This window comes from Balaenoptera ricei, chromosome 6 (assembly GCF_028023285.1).
Source record: "Balaenoptera ricei isolate mBalRic1 chromosome 6, mBalRic1.hap2, whole genome shotgun sequence".
Classification (NCBI taxonomy): Eukaryota; Metazoa; Chordata; class Mammalia; order Artiodactyla; family Balaenopteridae; genus Balaenoptera; species Balaenoptera ricei.
The window spans coordinates 110,768,301-110,788,706 of record NC_082644.1 but is presented as its reverse complement, the minus strand read 5'-3'; the positions used below and the strand labels follow the sequence as shown (position 1 = coordinate 110,788,706).

General features: G+C 38.8%; 2 protein-coding genes, 1 long non-coding RNA gene and 1 other non-coding gene across 4 annotated transcripts in view; 2 read left to right on the top strand and 2 right to left on the bottom strand.

Moving 5' to 3' along the window:
- Positions 1–2,013: 2,013 nt before the first annotated feature.
- LOC132367347 (uncharacterized) overlaps positions 2,014–20,406 on the top strand; it is a 124,801-nt gene continuing 106,408 nt past the window's right edge. The window contains exons 1-2 of the long non-coding RNA XR_009503764.1: positions 2,014–2,423; positions 12,538–12,607. This is a non-coding gene — a long non-coding RNA (uncharacterized LOC132367347). The remainder of the gene's footprint in view (positions 2,424–12,537; positions 12,608–20,406) is intronic.
- Positions 12,781–13,630, top strand: LOC132367598 (olfactory receptor 1B1). The gene is given in 3 exon segments (XM_059926184.1): positions 12,781–12,871; positions 13,021–13,464; positions 13,467–13,630. Coding segments are annotated over 3 exon segments (699 nt in total).
- On the bottom strand, positions 15,987–16,059 carry TRNAK-UUU (transfer RNA lysine (anticodon UUU)). Its single transcript has one exon. It is a non-coding gene; the product is annotated as a tRNA-Lys (tRNA).
- On the bottom strand, positions 17,893–18,255 carry LOC132367597 (large ribosomal subunit protein eL34-like). The gene has a single exon (XM_059926183.1). It carries the CDS (start codon positions 18,253–18,255, stop codon positions 17,893–17,895), a length of 363 nt encoding a protein of 120 aa, XP_059782166.1.

Genomic DNA, 20,406 nt, shown 5'->3' with positions numbered 1-20,406 from the left:
CTTGCTGCTTTTAATATGTTTTCTTTATATTTAATTTTTGATAGTTTGATTAATATGTGTCTTGGTGTGTTTCTCCTTGGATTTATCCTGTATGGGACTCTCTGTGCTTCCAGGACTTGGTTAACTATTTCCTTTCCCATATTAGGGAAGTTTTCAACTATAATCTCTTCAAATATTTTCTCAGTCCCTTTCTTTTTCTCTTCTTCTTCTGGGACCCCTATAATTCGAATGTTGGTGCATTTAATGTTGTCCCAGAGGTCTCTGAGACTGTCCTCAGTTCTTTTCATTCTTTTTTCTTTATTCTGTTCCGCAGCAGTGAATTCCACCATTCTGTCTTCCAGGTCACTTATCCGTTCTTCTGCCTCAGTTATTCTGCTATTGATACCGTCTAGAGTATTTTTAATTTCATTTATTGTGTTTTTCATCGTTGCTTGGTTCCTCTTTAGTTCTTCTACATCCTTGTTAAATGTTTCTTGCATTTTGTCTATTCTATTTCCAAGATTTGGATCATCTTTACTATCATTATTCTGAATTATTTTTCAGGTAGACTGCCTATTTCCTCTTCATTTGTTAGGTCTGGTGTGTTTTGACCCTGCTCCTTCACCTGCTGTTTGGTTTTTTGTCTTCTCATTTTGCTTATCTTACTGTGTTTGGGGTCTCCTTTTCACAGGCTGCAGGTTCATAGTTCCCGTTGTTTTTGGTATCTGTCCCCAGTGGCTAAGGTTGGTTCAGTGGGTTGTGTAGGCTTCCTGGTGGAGGGGACTAGTGCCTGTGTTCTGGTGGATGAGGTTGGATCTTGTCTTTCTGGTGGGCACGTCCACGTCTGGTGGTGTGTTTTGGGGTGTCTGTGGCCTTATTATGATTTTAGGCAGCCTCTCTGCTAATGGATGGGGCTGTGTTCCTGTCTTGCTAGTTGTTTGGCATAGGGTGTCCAGCACTGTAGCTTGCTGGTCGTTGAGTGAAGCTGGGTCTTGATGTTGAGATGGAGATCTCTGAGAGATTTTCACCGTTTGGTATTACGTGGAACTGGGAGGTCTCTTGTGGACTAGTGTCCTGAAGTTGGCTCTCCCACCTCAGAGGCACAGCCCTGATGCCTGGCCGGAGCACCAAGCGCCTTTCATCCACACGGCTCAGAATAAAAGGGAGAAAAAATAGAAAGAAAGAAAGAAAGAGGATAAAATAAAATAAAGCTATTATAATAAAAAATAAGAAAAAAATTATTAAGAAAAAATTTATTAAGAAAAAAACTTTTTAAAAATTTTTTATAATAAATTTATCAATTTTGTATAATAAAAAATAAGAAAAAATTATTAAGAAAAAATTTATTAAGAAAAAATTTTTAACTTTTTAAAATAAAAAATTTTAAAAAACTTATTAAGAAAAAAATATTTTGAATTTTTAAAAATAGACAATAAGGAAAAAATTATTAAGAAAACACTTATTAAGAAAAACAATTTTTTTAAGTAAAACAAACAAACAAACAAACAAAAAAAAACGGACGGACCGAACCCTAGGACAAATGGTGAAAGCAAAGCTATACAGACAAAATCTCACCCAAAAGCATACACATATACACTCACAAAAAAAGGAAAAGGGGAAAAATTAATATATCCTGATCCCAAAGTCCACCTCCTGAATTTGGGATGGTTCGTTGTCTATTCAGGTATTCAACAGATGCAGGCACATCAAGTTGTTTGTGGAGTTTTAATCCGCTGCTTCTGAGGCTGCTGGGAGAAATTTCCCTTTCTCTTCTTTGCTCGCACAGCTCCCAGGGTTCAGCTTTGGATTTGGACCGGCCTCTGCTTGTAGGTCGCCTGAGGGCGTCTGTTCCCCACCCAGACAGGACGGGGTTAAAGGAGCAGCTGCTTCGGGGGCTCTGGCTCACTCAGGCCGCGGGGAGGGAGCGGTACGGAGGAGGCGGGGCGAGCCTGCGGCGGCAGAGGCCGGCGTGACGTTGTACCAGCCCGAGGCACGCTGTGCGTTCTCCCGGGAAGTTGTCACGGGATCACGGGAGCCTGGTCGTGGCTGGCTGCACTGGCTCCCGGGGGGGCGGTGTGGAGAGTGACCTGTGCTCGCACACAGGCTTCTGGGTGGAGACCGCAGCAGTCTTAGCGTCTCCTGCCCGTCTCTGGGGTCCGCGTTGATAGCCGCGGCTCGCGCCCACCTCTGGAGCTTGTTTAGGCGGCGCTTTGAATCCCCTCTCCTTGCGCGCCACGAAACAAAGAGGCAAGAAAAAGTCTCTTGCCTCTTCGGCAGCTGCAGACTTATTCCGGGACTCCCTCCCGGCTAGCTGTGGTGCGCTAACCCCTTCAGGCGGTATTCACGCCGCCAACCCCAGTCCTCTCCTCTTCGGACCGAAGCCCGAGCCTCAGCTCCCAGCCCCCGCCCGCCCCGGCGGGTGAGCAGACAAGCCTCTCGGGCCGGTGAGTGCTGCTTGTCGCCGAGCCTCTGTGCGGGAATCTCTCCGCTTGGCCCTCCGCACCCCTGCGGCTGTGCTCTCCTCCGCAGCTCCGAAGCTTCCCCCCTCCGCCGCCACCCGCAGTCTCCGCCCGCGAAGGGCCTTCCTAGTGTGTGGAAACCTTTCCTCCTTCACAGTTCCCTCCCACTGGTGCAGGGCCCGTCCCTATTCTTTTGTCTCTGTTATTTCTGTTTTCTTTTGCCCTACCCAAGTACGTGGGGAGTTTCTTGCCTTTTGGGAGGTCTGACGTCTTCTGCCAGCGTTCACTGGGTGTTCTGTAGGAGCAGTTCCATGTGTAGATGTATTTCTAATGTATCTGTGGGAAGGAAGGTGATCTCCGCGTCTTACTCTTCCGCCATCTTGCCTAGACACCGCGGAAAATTGTTTTGAAGCTAAATCTCTGGTTCTCCCCGTTCTAAGGTAAATGTGACCTAATTTTGGATTCTCCATGATATAATGACTTGAATGTCCTGATGCTGAGTGTTATTGACTTAACTGTGGTGGATGTTATTTTGAGCTAGAAAGGTGTGCTTAACCTTATGAAAGAATAAAGAAAATATAAGAAAATGCTCTTATATTTCAGTAGTTATCCTTACCTTTACTGTTTATGTTTTTTTTTTTTTTTTGAAGTAGAAAAGAATAGCTTTGTTGCTTTGCCAGGCAAAGGGGGACACAGTAGGCTCCTGCCCTCGAGAAAAAAAATGTTTATGTTTTTAATAGGAAATTTTCATAATGTAGATATAGAGACCAAGACAACGAAACACATATACGTAATAGTCAACTTTAACAAAACTTAACATTTGCCCTTTTTGTTTCAATTCTTATTTTGGAAAAATAAACTGCTACTGATACAATTAAAATCCAAACTACTTCTCTATCCTATTCTTTATCCTTCCTCCTTCCCCAAAGAAGGTACCCACTGTCCTAAATAAAGTAGTCATAATATATATTATATCTGCTTTACAAAAATAATACAGTATTTTCATGTCTTAAAATTTCATATCTGTCATACTTTTCTAACATCCTGAACTGGCAGTTTTCAGTTAACATGATATCTTGAAGACTTAAGCTTATTGATGCATGGGGTTCTGCTTTCAAATACTGTGTAATATGAGTATATCACAAGTTAAAATATGTGTATATAGTTATGGTACAATATTTAAGTGAATAATCCATCCTCATTCACCAAGAATGCCATCTCAATTCTAAAAATTGTGAGTTTGCTTTGGGGCTGTCATTTTCTGTATTCCACAGGTCCATTTAGCCACATGTTAGGCCACAATGTGAGTCTCAAAAAGCTTCAGAGAATTAATCTCATAGAGATTTAATTATTTGGCTACAATGTTATTACATTAGAAATCAATAATGAAAAGATAGTTTAAGAAAACAAGTTTGGAAACGAAAATGCATCTAAAAACATTATTTAAGGCCTTAATGAACATTTGAGGAGGGTCCAGGTGCAATTCCCGCGAGTGCATGGAGAACAGTTTGAGAAGGCTGTATTTCCAGAATTTGTTGGAATAAGATGTATGGGTTTTTCCTTGGGCTAACTGGATCCAAGGAGGGTGCATGAGCTGTGTCATCTTGAAAGGCATCCCACCCAAGAAGGCTTCTTGTTAAGGTGAGGCAATCTTAGAAGATGAAGTCTAGAGGGGTACAGTCAGATGCCAGTCCTGAAGGAGGGATCTAAAGGATCAGCCAGTGTCTGAATTAGTCTTGTCTGGGAATCTGGGAAGAATGCAGCAATCATTACCTGTGGGTGCTCTCTAGTAGGCTCATGTGTTGCTCCGAGAGAAAGATTCTGTATTTGCAATCTGTACCAATGGCACCACTCAATGAGACCTTACCTTTCCTTTCCTTTTTTCTTTGACACTGCAATAGCCAGAGACAACTTAGAGGTAGGATGGATAACATGCTGCAGTAATGAAGTCAGCCACATCCCTCCTTCCCTAATACAGGTTTCTGAATAAGAGTATTCGTCTTGGGAAAGGAAGAAAAGTTTAAATTACTTGAGATGTAAAGTTTTGATATTCATTTGAATTGGGGTTTTTAGTACTTAATACATATTTTTCAAAAGCAGTGATATGAAAAAAGTTGCTTCCTGCTCTGCTTCCACAAGGTTCAGTTTCTTCCAAAATCACTGTTTTAGCAGGGGATTTTTCTCCTTAAATCTTCACTACCTTTTGAGGTAGATACCATTATATTACTATTTGACAGATGAGAAAACATAACTTGTCTAATATCACATAGCTAATAAGTGGCAGAAATGGAGTTACATTCCATGTAAGTCTGACTCCAAAAGCTTTGCTATTAACTTAAAGGCCTATTGCCCTTTAATAGAAAACCTGTTTCATTTATTTAACAAATATTTAGTATCTACTCACTAACTGCCAGGCTCTATGCTAGGTATAAAGGTACATACGTGTGTATGGATATATACATCTGTGTGTGTATACATGTAAACATACATATTCAAGTGTCCTAACAGTCTACTTTGGGAGACAGGTAAAAACAGCAGTTACAAAGTGAATTGAAGAGTGAAAAGTTGTCTAGTGATAAACTGTGCAGGGATTCAATGAAAACTTGAAACGGAAATGAAACTTGACTGAGCCCTCAAGATGAGTAGCCTTTCACCAATTAGCTTGTGGGGTTGAATTTGGGCCCTGAGGTGATGAGATGACATTCCATGGAAGAGAGAATTGCCTACGTCAAAACGTTTTTATTTTTGGATAGTTTAAAGGGATATAAAATTTGGGTTCAGTATTCTCTCTCAGTGCTTAGAAGATATTTTCTTATTTTCTAGAGTCTTTTGTTGCTGAGAAATCGTCTGTCAGAGAGCCTAATTATCTTCCCTTTGTTGGTAATCTTTCCTTTCTCTCTGGTTGATTTTAATCTTTTCTCTGTATTTGCTGTTTGTCAGCTTCCCTAACATAGTGTCTATGTATGGATTTTTAAAAATTTGCCTTGTTTGGGAGTTAGTGTGATTCTTCAATCTAAGGATTCATTTCTTTCATTTAGTCTGGAAAATTCTCTAGTTTATCTCTCCAATATTGCCTTTCCTCTGTTTTCTCAATATTCTTCTTCTTGGACTTACTAGATGTGTACTGGATCTCCTCATTTTTTTCTTCCACAAGTCCTAACTATTCTTTGCACATCTTGGTCACTTTGTACTGTCTTCAGGGTATTTTTCTCAGAACTAGTTTCTCTCTTCAGCCACTGTCCAACCCATCCATTGAGTTTTTAATTTGAATGTCAATATTTTAATTTTCTAGTCATTATTTTTAGGTCTTTTCCAAATTTGTCATATTTTATTTTATTTTATTTTTTATTTATTTGTTTTTTGTTAATGTGTCTTTTTAAAGTACTATGTACAATGTTTATCCTTTCTTTTTTTTGGAATTTTGAATTTTATTTTATTTATTTTTTTATACAGCAGGTTCTTATTAATCATCCATTTTATACACATCAGTGTATACATGTCAATCCCAATCGCCCAATTCATCACACCCCCACCCCCTGGGTCTTTCCCCCCTTGGTGTCCATACGTTTGCTCTCTACATCTGTGTCTCAATTTCTGCCCTGCAAACCGGTTCATCTGTACCATTTTTCTAGGTTCCACATATATGCGTTAATATACGATATTTGTTTTTCTCTTTCTGACAACTTCACTCTGTATGACAGTCTCTAGATCCATCCACGTCTCTACAAATGACCCAATTTCGTTCCCTTTTATGGCTGAGTAATATTCCATTGTATATATGTACCACATCTTCTTTATCCATTCATCTGTCAATGGGCATTTAGGTTGCTACCATGACCTGGCTATTGTAAATAGTGCTGCAATGAACATTGGGGTGCATGTGTCTTTTTGAATTATGGTTTTCTCTGGGTATATGCCCAGTAGTGGGATTGCTGGGTCATATGGTAATTCTATTTTTAGTCTTTTAAGGAACCTCCATACTGTTCTCCATAGTGGCTGTATCAATTTACATTCCCACCAACAGTGCAAGAGGGTTCCCTTTTCTCCACACCCTCTCCAGCATTTGTTGTTTGTAGATTTCCTGATGATGCCCATTCTAACTGGTGTGAGGTGATACCTCATTGTAGTTTTGATTTGCATTTCTCTAATAATCAGTGATGTTGAGCAGCTTTTCACGTGCTTCTGGCCGTCTGTATGTCTTCTTTGGAGAAATGTCTATTTAGGTCTCTGCCCATTTTTGGATCGGGTTGTTTTTTTTTTTAATATTGAGCTGCATGAGCTGTTTATATATTTTGGAGATTAATCCTTTGTCCACTGATTCATTTGCAAATATTTTCTCCCATTCTGAGGGTTGTCTTTTCGTCTTGTTTATGGTTTCCTTTGCTGTGCAAAAGCTTTGAAGTTTCATTAGGTCCCATTTGTTTATTTTTGTTTTTATTTACATTACTCTAAGAGGTGGGTCAAAAAAGATCTTGCTGTGATTTATGTCAAAGAGTGTTCTTCCTATGTTTTCCTCTAAGAGTTTTATAGTGTCTGGTCTTACATTTAGGTCTCTAATCCATTTTGAGTTTATTTTTGTGTATGGTGTTAGGGAGTGTTCTAATTTCATTCTTTTACATGTAGCTGTCCAGTTTTCCCAGCACCACTTAATGAAGAGACTGTCTTTTCTCCATTGTATATCCTTGCCTCCTTTGTCATAGATTAGTTGACCGTAGGTGTGTGGGCTTATCTCTGGGGTTTCTATCTTGTTCCATTGATCTATATTTCTGTTTTTGTGCCAGTACCATATTGTCTTGATTACTGTAGCTTTGTAGTATGGTCTGAAGTCAGGGAGTCTGATTCTTCCAGATCTGTTTTTTCCCTCAAGACTGCTTTGGCTATTCGGGGTCTTCTGTGTCTCCATACAAATTTTAAGACTTTTTGTTCTAGTTCCGTAAAAAATCCCATTGGTAATTTGATAGGGATTGTATTGAATCTGCAGATTGCTTTGGGTAGTAGAGTCATTTTCACAATATTGATTCTTCCAATCCAAGAACATGGTATATCTCTCCATCTGTTGGTATCATCTTTAATTTCTTTCATCAGCATCTTATAGTTTTCTGCATACAGGACTTTTGTCTCCCTAGGTAGGTTTATTCCTAGGTATTTTATTCTTTTTGTTGCAATGGTAAATGGGAGAGTTTCCTTAATTTCTCTTTCAGATTTTTCATCATTAGTGTATAGGAATGCAAGAGATTTCTGTGCATTAATTTTGTATCCTGCAACTTTACCATATTCATTGATTAGCTCTAGTAGTTTTCTGGTGGCATCTTTAGGATTCTCTATGTATGGTATCATGCCATCTGCAAACAGTGAAAGTTTTACTTCTTCTTTTCCAATTTGTATTCCTTTTATTTCTTTTTCTTCTCTGATTGCTGTGGCTAAGACTTCCAAAACTCTGTTGAATCATAGTGGTGAGAGTGGACATCCTTGTCTTGTTTCTGATCTTACAGGAAATGCTTTCAGTTTTTCACCATTGAGAATGATGTTTGCTGTGGATTTGTTGTATATGGCCTTTATTATGTTGAGGTAGGTTCCCTCTATGCCTACTTTCTGGAGAGTTTTTATCATAAATCGGTGTTCAATTTTGTCAAAAGCTTTTTCTGCGTCTATTGAGATGATCATATGGTGTTTATTCTTCAATTTGTTAATATGGTGTATCACATTGATTGATTTGCATATATTGAAGAATCCTTGCATCCCTGGCATAACTCCCACTTGATCATGGTGTATGATCCTTTTAATGTGCTGTTGGATTCTGTTTACTAGTATTTTGTTGAGGATTTTTGTGTCTATGTTCATCAATCATATTGGTTTATAACTTTCTTTTTTTGTAGTACCTTTGTCTGGTTTTAGTATCAGGGTGATGGTTGTCTCATAGAATGAGTTTGGGAGTGTTCCTTCCTCTGCAATTTTTTGGAAGAGTTTGAGAAGGATGGGTGTTAGCTCTTCCTTAAATGTTTGATATAATTCACCTGTGAATCCATCTGGTCCTGGGCTTTTGTTTGTTGGAAGATTTTTAATCACAGTTTCAATTTCATTACTTGTGATTGGTCTGTTCATATTTTCTATTTCTTCCTGGTTCAGTCTTGGAAGGTTATACCTTTCTAAGAATTTGTCCATTTTTTCCAGGTTGTCCATTTTATTGGCATAGAGTTGCTTGTAGTAGTCTCTTAGGATGCTTTGTATTTCTGCGGTGTCTGTTGTAACTTCTCCTTTTTCATTTCTAATTTTATTGATTTGAGTCCTCTCCCTCTTTTTCTTGATGGCTCTGGCTAACGGTTTATCACTTTTGTTTTTCTTCTCAAAGAACCAGCTTTTAGTTTTATTGATCTTTGGTATTGTTTTCTTTGTTTCTATTTCATTTATTTCTGATCTGATCTTTATGATTTCTTTCCTTCTGCTAACTTTGGGCTTTGTTTGTTCTTCTTTCTCTAGTTCCTTTAGGTGTAAGGTTAGATTGTTTATTTGCGATTTTTCTTGTTTCTTGAGGTAGGCTTGTATAGCTATAAACTTCCCTCTTAGAAATGCTTTTGCTGCATTCCATAGGTTTTGGATCATCATGTTTTCATTGTCCTTTGTCTCTAGGTATTTTTTGATTTCCTGTTTGATTTCTTCAGTGATCTCTTGGTTATTTAGTAACGTATTGTTTAGCCTCCATGTGTTTGTGTTTTTTACGTCTTTTTCCCTGTAATTGATTTCTAATCTCATAGCATGGTGGTCAGAAAATATGCTTGATATGATTTCAATTTTCTTAAATTTACTGAGGCTTTATTTGTGACCCAAGATGTGATCTATACTGGAGAATGTTCCATGCCCACTTGAGAAGAAAGTGTAATCTGCTGTTTTTGGATGGAATGTCCCATAAATATCAATTAAATCTATCTGGTCTATTATGTCATTTAAAGCTTGTGTTTCCTTATTAATTTTCTGTTTGGATGATCTGTCCATTGGTGTAAGTGAGGTGTTAAAGTCCCCCACTTTTACTGTGTTATTGTCGATTTCCTCTTTTATAGGTGTTAGCAGTTGCCTTATGTATTGAGGTGCTCCTATGTTGGGTGCATATATATTTATAATTGTTATATCTTCTTCTTGGATTGATCCCTTGATCATTATGTAGTGTCCTTCCTTGTCTCTTGTAACATTCTTTATTTTAAAGTCTATTTTATCTGATATGAGTATTGCTACTCCAGCTTTCTTTTGATTTCCATTTGCATGGAATATCTTTTTCCATCCTCTCACTTTCAGTCTGTATGTGTCCCTAGGTCTGAAGTGGGTCTCTTGTAGCAGCATATAGATGGGTCTTGTTTTTGTATCCATTCAGCAAGCCTGTGTCTTTTGGTTGGAGCATTTAATCCTTTCACGTTTAAGGTAATTATCGATATGTTTGTTCCTATTACCATTTTCTTAATTGTTTTGGATTTGTTTTTGTAGGTCCTTTTTTTGTGCTGTGTTTCCCACTTAGAGAAGTTCCTTTAGCATTTGTTGTAGAGCTGGTTTGGTGGTGCCGAATTCTCTTAGCTTTTGCTTGTCTGTAATGCTTTTGATTTCTCCACTGAATCTGAATGAGATCCTTGCCGGGTAGAGTAATCTTGGTTGTAGGTTCTTCCGTTTCATCACTTTAAGTATATCATGCCACTCCCTTCTGGCTTGTAGAGTTTCTGCTGAGAAATCAGCTGTTAACCTTATGGGAGTTCCCTTGTGTATTATTTGTCATTTTTCCCTTGCTGCTTTCAATAATTTTTCTTTGTCTTTAATTTTTGCCAATTTGATTACTATGTGTCTTGGCGTGTTTCTCCTTGGGTTTATCCTGTACAAGACTCTCTATGCTACGTGGACTTGGGTGGCTATTTCCTTTCCCATGTTAGGGAAATTTTCGACTATAATCTCTTCAAATATTTTCTTGGGTCCTTTCTCTCTCTCTTCTCCTTCTGGGACCCCTATAATGTGAATGTTGTTGTGTTTAATGTTGTCCCAGAGGTCTCTTAGGCTGTCTTCATTTCTTTTCATTCTTTTTTCTTTTTTCTGTTCCACAGCAGTGAATTCCACCATTCTGTCTTCCAGGTCACTTCTCCGTTCTTCTGCCTCAGTTATTCTGCTATTGATTCCTTCTAGTGTAGCTTTCATTTCAGTTATCATATTGTTCATCTCTGTTTGTTTGTTCTTTAATTCTTCTAGGTCTCTGTTAAACATTTCTTGCATCTTCTCGATCTTTGCCTCCATTCTTTTTCCAAGGTCCTGGATCATCTTCACTATCATTATTTTGAATTCTTTTTCTGGAAGGTTGCCTATCTCCACTTAATTTAGTTGTTTTTCTGGGGTTTTATCTTGTTCCTTCATTTGGTACGTAGCCCTCTGCTTTCATCTTGTCTATCTTTCTGTGAATGTGTTTTTTGTTCCACAGGCTGCAGGAATGTAGTTCTTGCTTCTGCTGTCTTCTTGCTTCTGTAGTTCTTCTTGCTTCTGCTGTCTTCCCTCTGGTGGATGAGGCTATCTTTATATTTTATTTTTATAATATCTTGTTTCTTATAGTCTTTATTTACTCTTTTAGATGCAAAGTATTTTAAACATAACATAATTCCTAACAGATTTGTTAATTTATGATGTTTAGAGGGAGATAATCCTATTATTTGTTGATTGCTGATTGTCTTCATAATGAATTTTTTTTGTGTTTTTGTAATTTTGAATTGTGAGCTCATCTTTTTGGTTGGTTTTTATTTGTGGGATTCCTGTACAGTGTGACATCTGCAATTCCTTGAGGAGAAGTTTTGTGTTTGCTTCTATAATATACCCCAAAGCTTTTACCAGTCTGAGAATGATTTTTATGTTAGTCTGTCAGTTTGCAGGTTTTAGGATCATTTGTGTTTTGTACATCAACTTTATCCATTTCATGTGCTATACAGACCCATAATGCAGTCCCATGGAAGACATTTTCACCTCCATGTATTGCAGGTTGAGAGATATGAGTTTTCTTTAAACCATAGCCAGTGGTGTGTATATTCAGTCACTGAAAGTTTAATCTTTTGAATGTTCTGAATTTAGGCCTAAGCACCCATGTCCTATTCCCCATGGCAGGTTAATACTTTAGCCTCTGGCCTCCAAAGACTGGTACTATGCCACCTTCCCCCTACCTGTTACCACTACCATCTACATCATCATAGATAGTTTAGATATTAGTTTTTCATAATTCCACTTTGATTATCAACCCTTGCATTTCCCTAACATTCTTTTTCCTAATTGAAGTATAGTTGATTTACAATGTTGTGTTTTACACAACAAAATATTGAGTATAGTTCCCTATGCTCTATGGTAGGTCCTCATTTGTTACCTATTTTATCCCTAACATTCTTGAAAGCTCAGTTATGCATTTAAAAGGAGGATTATTATATTTTTTCTAAATTCCTATCTGTGTTGAATGGGAAAGTGTTATTTAGACCTCCTATCTCAGGAAGCTGAGGTTCTCAAAGTAGCATGTGAAGAGTGACAGGAACGTGAGAGCTTAGCATTTTCAGAAAACTAAGAAAAAACTGGCTAGTTTTAAAAATACTGGGTAGGTGACTCAGCATGAGACTGGTTAGATAGGTTAAGTACTAACAACAAAAGTTGCTTTCAAGTCAGTTCAAGCTATTTGGATTTTATTCTGAAGGTGCTGACTCTTTAAATGGGGAAATACATGTTGGAAATTTTATTCTGGCATAAGTATAGTAGATCTATCAGGTCAGATAAGTAAGGAAACTAGTAATTAGGCTATGAAATGAGAACTGGTCAGAGATGCTGAAGCTTAAATAGTGTTAGAGGACTGAGAGCAAAGGATGGATATAAGGGAAAAGAAGTCAAGGAGTGATTGAATATGGGGAGATAAAGGAGAGATTCCCCAAGTTTTCGGTTTTGTCAATCAAACGGATGAAAATGATGGTGCTGTTAACCAACAAAAACAAACAAAGAGGGAAAACAAATTATTTCATGACAACCAGAAGCAGTTTCACTACAAAAACCAGCTACTTATAAAGAGCCATTTCTTTACATGTTAGTATTAAATGATACATTATGTTTCTTACAGGTTCAGATGGAATAACTCATGAGGACCACAGTGGGATGAAGTGTGAATAGAAGATGAGGAGCTAGAGACAGTGAGTATAGGAATTTTTTCATGACGTTTGCCACTGGAAGAAGATAAACAGTGGTTAGATGAAAACAAAATATTAAATGAAGGGTTTATATCTGTACGAGGGGCTTTATCAGGGTATATGGATTACATAAAAGAACCCATTAAGGTGGATGGAAAGGAAGAAATTCATACCAAATGGTAGTGCAGAGGGTCACAGATGGCCACATAGCGATCCAGAGCCATGAAAGAAATAACAGAAAGGAGAAAATGCTGACAAATTCAGGAAGTGAAGTCATAGACTTAGAGGAAGGGCCATAGTGCTCAGTGGAATTTAAGTCTTCAAGGAGCTTGAAGAAAATAAATAAACTAACTAGAATTGTTATGAGTCCTAACCTAGGACCCATGACTTGCTTTTTGATTCAAACTCTCTTTCAGGAGGCTCATTGTCACTCAACAAGGGCTGTGCCCCTAATGCTTCACATTCTCTCATCTTGTTGCTTCTTGGGTTCTCAAGAGCTAGAGTGTCCCCCAGTGTCCTCTTTCTCCTGTTCCTGGCTATTTACCTGACCACCATGATGGGAAACGTTACTCCTGTGCTGCTCATCTCCCAGGACTCCAGGCTCCACTCACCTACGTACTATCTGCTCCGTGGTGTCTCCGTGATAGACATGAGGCTGTCCACAGTCACTCTGCCCCAGTTGCTGGCCCATCTGGTCACTCATGACCCAGCCATTCCTGCTGCCCGCTGCCTGGCCCAGTTCTTCTTCTTCTATGCATTTGGAGTTACAGACACCCTTGTTATTTCTGTCATGGCTCTGGATCACTACGTGGCCATCTCTGACCCTCTGCACTACCATTTGGTGATGAATCGCCAACTCTGTACTTCCAGCCTCCTTCCCAGAACTCTTGGGATCAGGACATGGTGGCTGCTGTGATGTACACGGCCATTACGCCTTTGGCCCACTCTTTTGTGTACAGCATCCACAACAAGGGTGTCAAGAGCGCACTCCATAGGCTGCTTAGAGGAGGGAGGGTGGGCTCCTGATTATCCTGTCTAAAAACCATGTTGGTTAGATGAAGAAAGAAGTGGGCAGATTTGAGCAGGCCTGGTTTTGGAGTTGAGGGGGAGGGATGGCCTGGACAGTTTATGGAACTCCAGTTTTAGCTCTTTTTGATGTGGTGCTCTGACAGCTGTGACAGCTTTCTACTTTCATGCCACACGTGCTCAGGGTTTCCTCATCAGAAAGCCCCTAGAATCTTCCCTCTGGCCATTAATCTTCAGAGGATGGAAATGAGTCACTAGGCCTGGGTTGTTTGATTCCAGTTGAAGAAATATGGGAATACAATTGTGAAATTCTGAACTAAAGTGGAGACAGTGAAGTTAATTATAATCACATTTAACTTGGTGAGCTGGCTTGTGGGGAGTGTATTGGTGTATTTGAGAAAGTTAGTGGAAGAGAACTTTAGGTAAATAGAGATGGCAATTTCCTACCTTTTTCATTAAGTGAGCAAATATATGCCCAGAAGTGAGTGTGAAATGGGGGCCATGATTCTGCTATTCCACATGTGAGCCCCTTTTTCCATGGACCTCCCATAGTGTGAGCATATTATTCTGATGCATGTGAATTCTATTTTATATATTTTCAGTTAATTTTAATTTATATTTTTTCAAGTAAAACATATGCAGAAAATGCAAGCTAAATACTTTGCTGCATAAAACAAGGAACAGTGAACTATTTCAACAATAGAGAAAACAATTTGGTTGTGCTTAGTTTTTGGGAACCTGGACATTGGCCTCTATTTTGTTATCTCTTAAGAGATATACAAAAATAATTAAAACATTTTTAATTGACATATAATTGACATATAATATATAAGTTTAAGGTGTACAATGTGTTGATTTGATACATTTTTATATTGCAATTTGATTATCAGCATAGCATTAGCTAACCCCTCTATCACATCATATAATCATCATTTCTTTTTTGTGGTGGGAACAATTAAGATCTAGTCTCTTAGAAAATTTGAAATTTATAATACAGTATTGTTGTCTATAATTACTCTGCTGTGCATTATATCCAAGACTGATTTATCTATTAGTTGTAGGTTTGTACCCTTAAACAACATCTCCCCAATTCCACCCCTGCCCCCAGTCCCTGGTAACCACCATTTTACTTTCTGCTTTTTTGAGTTTACCTTCTTTAGATTCCACATATAAGTGGTATCATACATATCTTTCTCTGTCTGATTTATCTCATGTAGCATAATGCCTTCAAGTTTCATCCATGTTGTCGCAAATGGCAGAATTTCCTTCTTTCACATGGCTGAATAATATTCCATTGCATATATGTACCACATTTTCTCTATCTATTCACCCATTGATTGACACTTAGGTTGTTTCCATATCTTGGCTATTGTGAATAACGCTGTAATAAACATGGGAGTGCAGATATCTTTTGGGCATCCTATTTCTATTTCCTTTGGCTATATACCCAGAAGTGGGATTGTGGGATTACAAGGTAGTTGTATTTTTAATTTTTTGTTTTCTGTAGTGGCTATACCAATTTACATTTCCACCATCAGTGCCCAAGTGTTCCCTTTTCTCCACATCTTTGCCAAAGCTTGTCTTTTTGATGATAGCCATTCAAACATGTGTGCAGTGCTATTTCATTGTGGTTTTGGTTTGCATTTACCTGATGACTAGTGATGTTGAGCACCTTTTCATGTACTTGTTGGCCATTTGGATGTCTTATTTAAAAAGCATCTACTCAAATCTTCTGCTCATTTTTTAATCAGATTTTTTGGGTTTTGTTGTTATTGAATTGTGCCAGTTCTTTATATATTTTGGATATTAACCCCTTTCAGATATATGGTTTGCAAATATTTTCTCCCATTCCGTAGGTTGCCTTTCCATTGTCTCTTTTGCTGTGCCGAAGTTTTTTAGTTCAATGCAGTCACACTTGATTTTTGCTTTTGTTGTTTGTGCTTTTGGTGTCATATACAGAAAATCATTGCCCAGATCGATATGAAGGACCATCTTCCCTGTTTTCTTCTAGGAGTTTTATGGCATCAGGTCTTATGTTTAAGTCTTTAATCCATTTCAAGCTAATTTTTGTGAATAGTGTAAGATAGGGGTGCAGTTTTATTGTTCTATAAGTGTTTATTCAGTTTCCCCAGCACCATTTGTTGAAGAGTTATACTTTCCCCACTGAGTGTTCTTCATTCCCTTGTCAAAAATTGATTGACAAAGATAAATGGGTTTTTTCTGGCCTCTCAATTATATTCCATTGACTGATATGTCTATCCTTTTGCACGTACCATATTCTTTTATTTTTAAGGTATTTTTCACAATGTCTTTTTTTTTTTTTTTGGCCACGCTACGTGTCTTGTTTGGATCTTAGTTCCCTGACCAGGGATCAAACCTGGGCCCTCAGCAGTAAAAGTGCCTAGTCCTAACCACTGGACCACCAGAGAATTCCCAAGTACCATATTCTTTTGATTGCTGTAGTTTCGTAATACGTTTTGAAATAGAGACATGTGAGTCCTCTGACTTTGTTCTTCTGTTTTTCAAGATTGTTTTGGGTACTCATGGTTCCTTGCAAGTCCATATGAATATTAGGTTTGCTTTTTTCCATTTCTACAAAATAGTCCATTGAGATTTTGATCATTGAATCTATAGGCCAGTTTGTGAAGACTTGAATAAAGGTACATAACTCAGTGAGGGGTAGGTCAGTTTGCAGTGAAGGACAAGCATTGCAAGCCAGGAGACTTTGAATGCCAACAGAGCCACTTGGAGCAAAAAAATGGAAGAGGAAGTATCTCCAGGGGCAGTTCCTCCTTTGAAACACCAAAAAACTGGCAAACACCATTGGAATCAACCTCATCAGAACTCTAAAAGATAGGTAAAGGTTTACATTAACAAGAACATATCGCCAGGAGAAAAATCACTGAAACAGGTTAGAAGATCTTTGTGGAATTTTACATTTCCCAGCCCAACCCCTCGTTGGTCTTGGTCACAGCAGTCTGCATTCCCAAGAATTTCTCCAATATTCGTATAATCTCAGATTTTTCAATGTGGTGCTCTACCTCCTGCTGTTTATTTTATACTCAAAGACTTGTTTAAATCAAGTATTCTGAGGATGAGAGTTCTAAAATAGAGAAGCAAAAAGGCTAAATGAAATCCATCAGAAGGTTGCAATTGGATGAGGGCAGGAAATGAGAGTCTTTGGCGAGCAGAATGGAAACATAACAGCAGTCAGAGCCGTCCCATTGTTATATCATAAAGCCTCACACCATGCAATTAATTCAGCTGAGTTTAGATGTTTGAATTAATAACAAACACTCAATAATTATAGAAAGGATAGTTTAGGAGAGATGGCTTCTTGACATGCTGAAATGGGAATTGAGTTCCCCTTAAGGTTTTTTTCTTGCCTGTTGACGTCATGCAAGGCTACCATGTGCCCCAAAGGGTAGATCTTCCCCACAGACACAGTTATTTTCAAATGCTTTACGGTTTTTGCCTCAGTGAGATTGAGATACAAGGAAAGGGAAGGAGCAGACTCCTGCACTACAATCCCAATTGATAAAAGAAGGTAGAAGGGTTCAGCCCATTCTAATTAATATTTCATCTGAACAAAATTGGAGCCTCCTGGGGTTGGTAGAATCCCAGAGTGATTACATGTAAGTGAGGCTGCCTCATTGGGATGAGCTCTTCTATAGAAAAGCTTTTATGAAAAATGACAAAAAGGGAATCCCTAATTTTGTGGGAATGTGGAGAAGAAGGAACACAGCTCTCCCCAGATTTTCTAACTTGAGTGTGTGAAGTTAGATACAGAGAAAAGGTGAGACTAAGGTTACCCTGTACCCTAATAGTAACTAGATAGGGAATAGAAAATAAGGAATTGTAATCCTCTTGTAGAAAATAGTGTGATACTGGTACCAAAAATACCAAAGAATAGAGTGAGGTACAAATATTATAGTCAAAGAAAGCAATGAGATGGAGTAAATGTCCATTATGACATGGAAAGTTATGTTTTTGAGTGAAAATATGAAGGCTTAGATGGAGAATATGGTCATGCAATCAGAGAGGGTATGGAGAGACATTTCAGTACCCAGGTGCAAGAAATGTGGGACAGAGGACCTAATTTATTTTGTGAGAACGTTGAAGATATATTCTTGAGACAGAAAAAGGGGTTCAGATTTATACATCTCAGATTCAACCTTTGTGGTTCATCAACACGGGGAACAGACTAGAAATAGAATTTAGATCAAGAAGGCATTATAGAGAGCATATTGCTCAAAGAAGCTTTATTTTTTAAATTTAGCTTTCTGATTCTGTGCTTGTGTTTTCAACACTTTCACAACGATTTTCTTCTCCTCAATGAGGAAAGCGCGCTTGATCCTGTCACAGACACATTTAACACACATGGAACCACTATAGGCCCGGCTAACATGTTTTTTCGTTTTACACAACCTCATAAGAACTTCAGGTCTCACAGCATGAACTCCTCGAAGTCGACCTGGGCACACGCCACGTGCAGATTTTGGTGCTTTCCCAGCTTTCTTGGTGTAAAGGGAAACAATCCTATTGCCAGGGGTTCTGGACAGCCTGGTTTTGTTAGAGGCCGTACTGTAGGACAGCCTACGATGGTATGGCAAACGCTGAACCATCCTGATAGATACCGTCCCTGGCAGAGCATATATTCTCTCTTTTAAAATCATTTTGTCTTTAAGATGTCACCTCATGCATTATCCTGTCTCACACTTAACAAATGAAACTTACTTTCATCCGTCTTAAATCTTACTAGATGTATTGGCTCAGGACATAAAAACGTCAAAGGAGTCAAATGAAGGGAGAATCAGATATATTAAGAAAATGAATGACTTTTCAGACCAGATAACAAATCCATTTTGAGATCAGGGAGTTTCCAGTTCTTTGCTCTCAAAAAAAAAAAAAAAAAGAAAAGAAAGAAAGAAATTGAAGGAAACCAAATCTACTTGGTACACCATTAAAAATAATTTTTGTTAGTATGTGACACTAATTTCTGTCATATTACTTGGACAGCATTTAGTCCTCTGGAATCTCACAGGACAGACACAAAAAGTCCTTAAGAAATCTAAACATCGGGGAAACAGAGATCCCACTCTTGCAGGGCACACACAAAGTAATGTGTGCATCAGGACCCAGGGGAAGGAGCAGTGAGCCTGGGGGAGACTGAACCAGACCTACCTGCTGGTGTTGGGGGGTCTCCTGCAGAGGCGAGTGGTGGCTCTGTTTCACCGTGGGGATAAGGACACTGGCAGCAGAGGTTCTGGGAAGTTCTCCTTGGCGTGAGCCCTCCCAGAGTCTGCCATTAACCCCACCAAAGAGCACGGGTAGGCTCCAGTGTTGGGTTGCCTCAGGCAAAACAGCCAACAGGGAGGGAACCCAGCCCCACCCATCAACAGTCAAGTGGATTAAGGTTTTACTGAGCTCTGACCGCCACAGCAACAGGGAGGGAACCCAGCCCCACCCATCAACAGTCAAGTGGATTAAAGTTTTACTGAGCTCTGACCGCCACAGCAACAGTCAGCTCTACCCACCACCAGAGCCTCCCATCAAGCCTCTTAGATAGCCTCAACCACCAGAGGGCAGACAACAGAAGCAAGAAAAACTATAATCCTGCAGCCTGTGGACCAAAAACCACAGTTACAGAAAGATAGAGAAGATGAAAAGGCAGAGGGCTATGTACCAGATGAAGGAACAAGATAAAACCCCAGAAAAACAACTAAATGAAGTGGAGATAGGCAACCTTCCAGAAAAAGAATTCAGAATAATGATAGTGAAGATGATCCAGGACCTTGGAATAAGAATGGAGGCAAAGATTGAGAAGATGCAAGAAATGATTAACAAAGACCTAGAAGAATTAAAGAACAAACAAACAGAGATGACCAATACAATAACTGAAATGAAAACTACACTAGAAGGAATCAATAGCAGAATAACTGAGGCAGAAGAACGGATAAGTGACCTGGAAGACAGAATGATGGAATTCACTGCTGCGGAACAGACTAAAGAAAAAAGAATGAAAAGAAATGAAGACAGCCTAAGAGACCTCTGGGACAACATTAAACGCAACAACATTCGCATTATAGGGGTCCCAGAAGGAGAAGAGAGAGAGAAAGGAACAGAGAAAATATTTGAAGAGATTATAGTCGAAAACTTCCCTAACATGGGAAAGGAAATAGCCACCCAAGTCCAGGAAGCGCAGAGAGTCCCATACAGGATAAACCCAAGGAGAAACACGCCGAGACACATAGTAATCAAAGTGGCAAAAATTAAAGACAAAGAAAAATTATTGAAAGCAGCAAGGGCAAAACGACAAATAACATACAAGGGAACTCCCATAAGGTTAACAGCTGATTTCTCAGCAGAAACTCTGCAAGCCAGAAGGGAGTGGCATGATATACTTAAAGTGATGAAAGGGAAGAACCTACAACCAAGATTACTCTACCCGGCAAGGATCTCATTTAGATTTGATGGAGAAATCAAAAGCTTTACAGACAAGCAAAAGCTAAGAGAATTCAGCACCACCAAACCAGCTCTACAACAAATGCTAAAGGAACTTCTCTAAGTGGGAAACACAAGAGAAGAAAAGGACCTACAAAAACAAACCCAAAACAATTAAGAAAATGGTCATAGGAACATACATATCGATTATTACCTTAAACGTGAATGGATTAAATGCCCCAACCAAAAGACATAGACTGGCTGAATGGATACAAAAACAAGACCCATATATATGCTGTCTACAAGAGACCCACTTTAGACCTAGGGACACA

What these genes read in the sequence shown, in the direction of transcription:
- LOC132367597 (XM_059926183.1), bottom strand. Translation starts at nt 18,255, where the DNA reads ATGGTTCAGCGTTTGCCATACCATCGTAGGCTGTCCTACAGTACGGCC.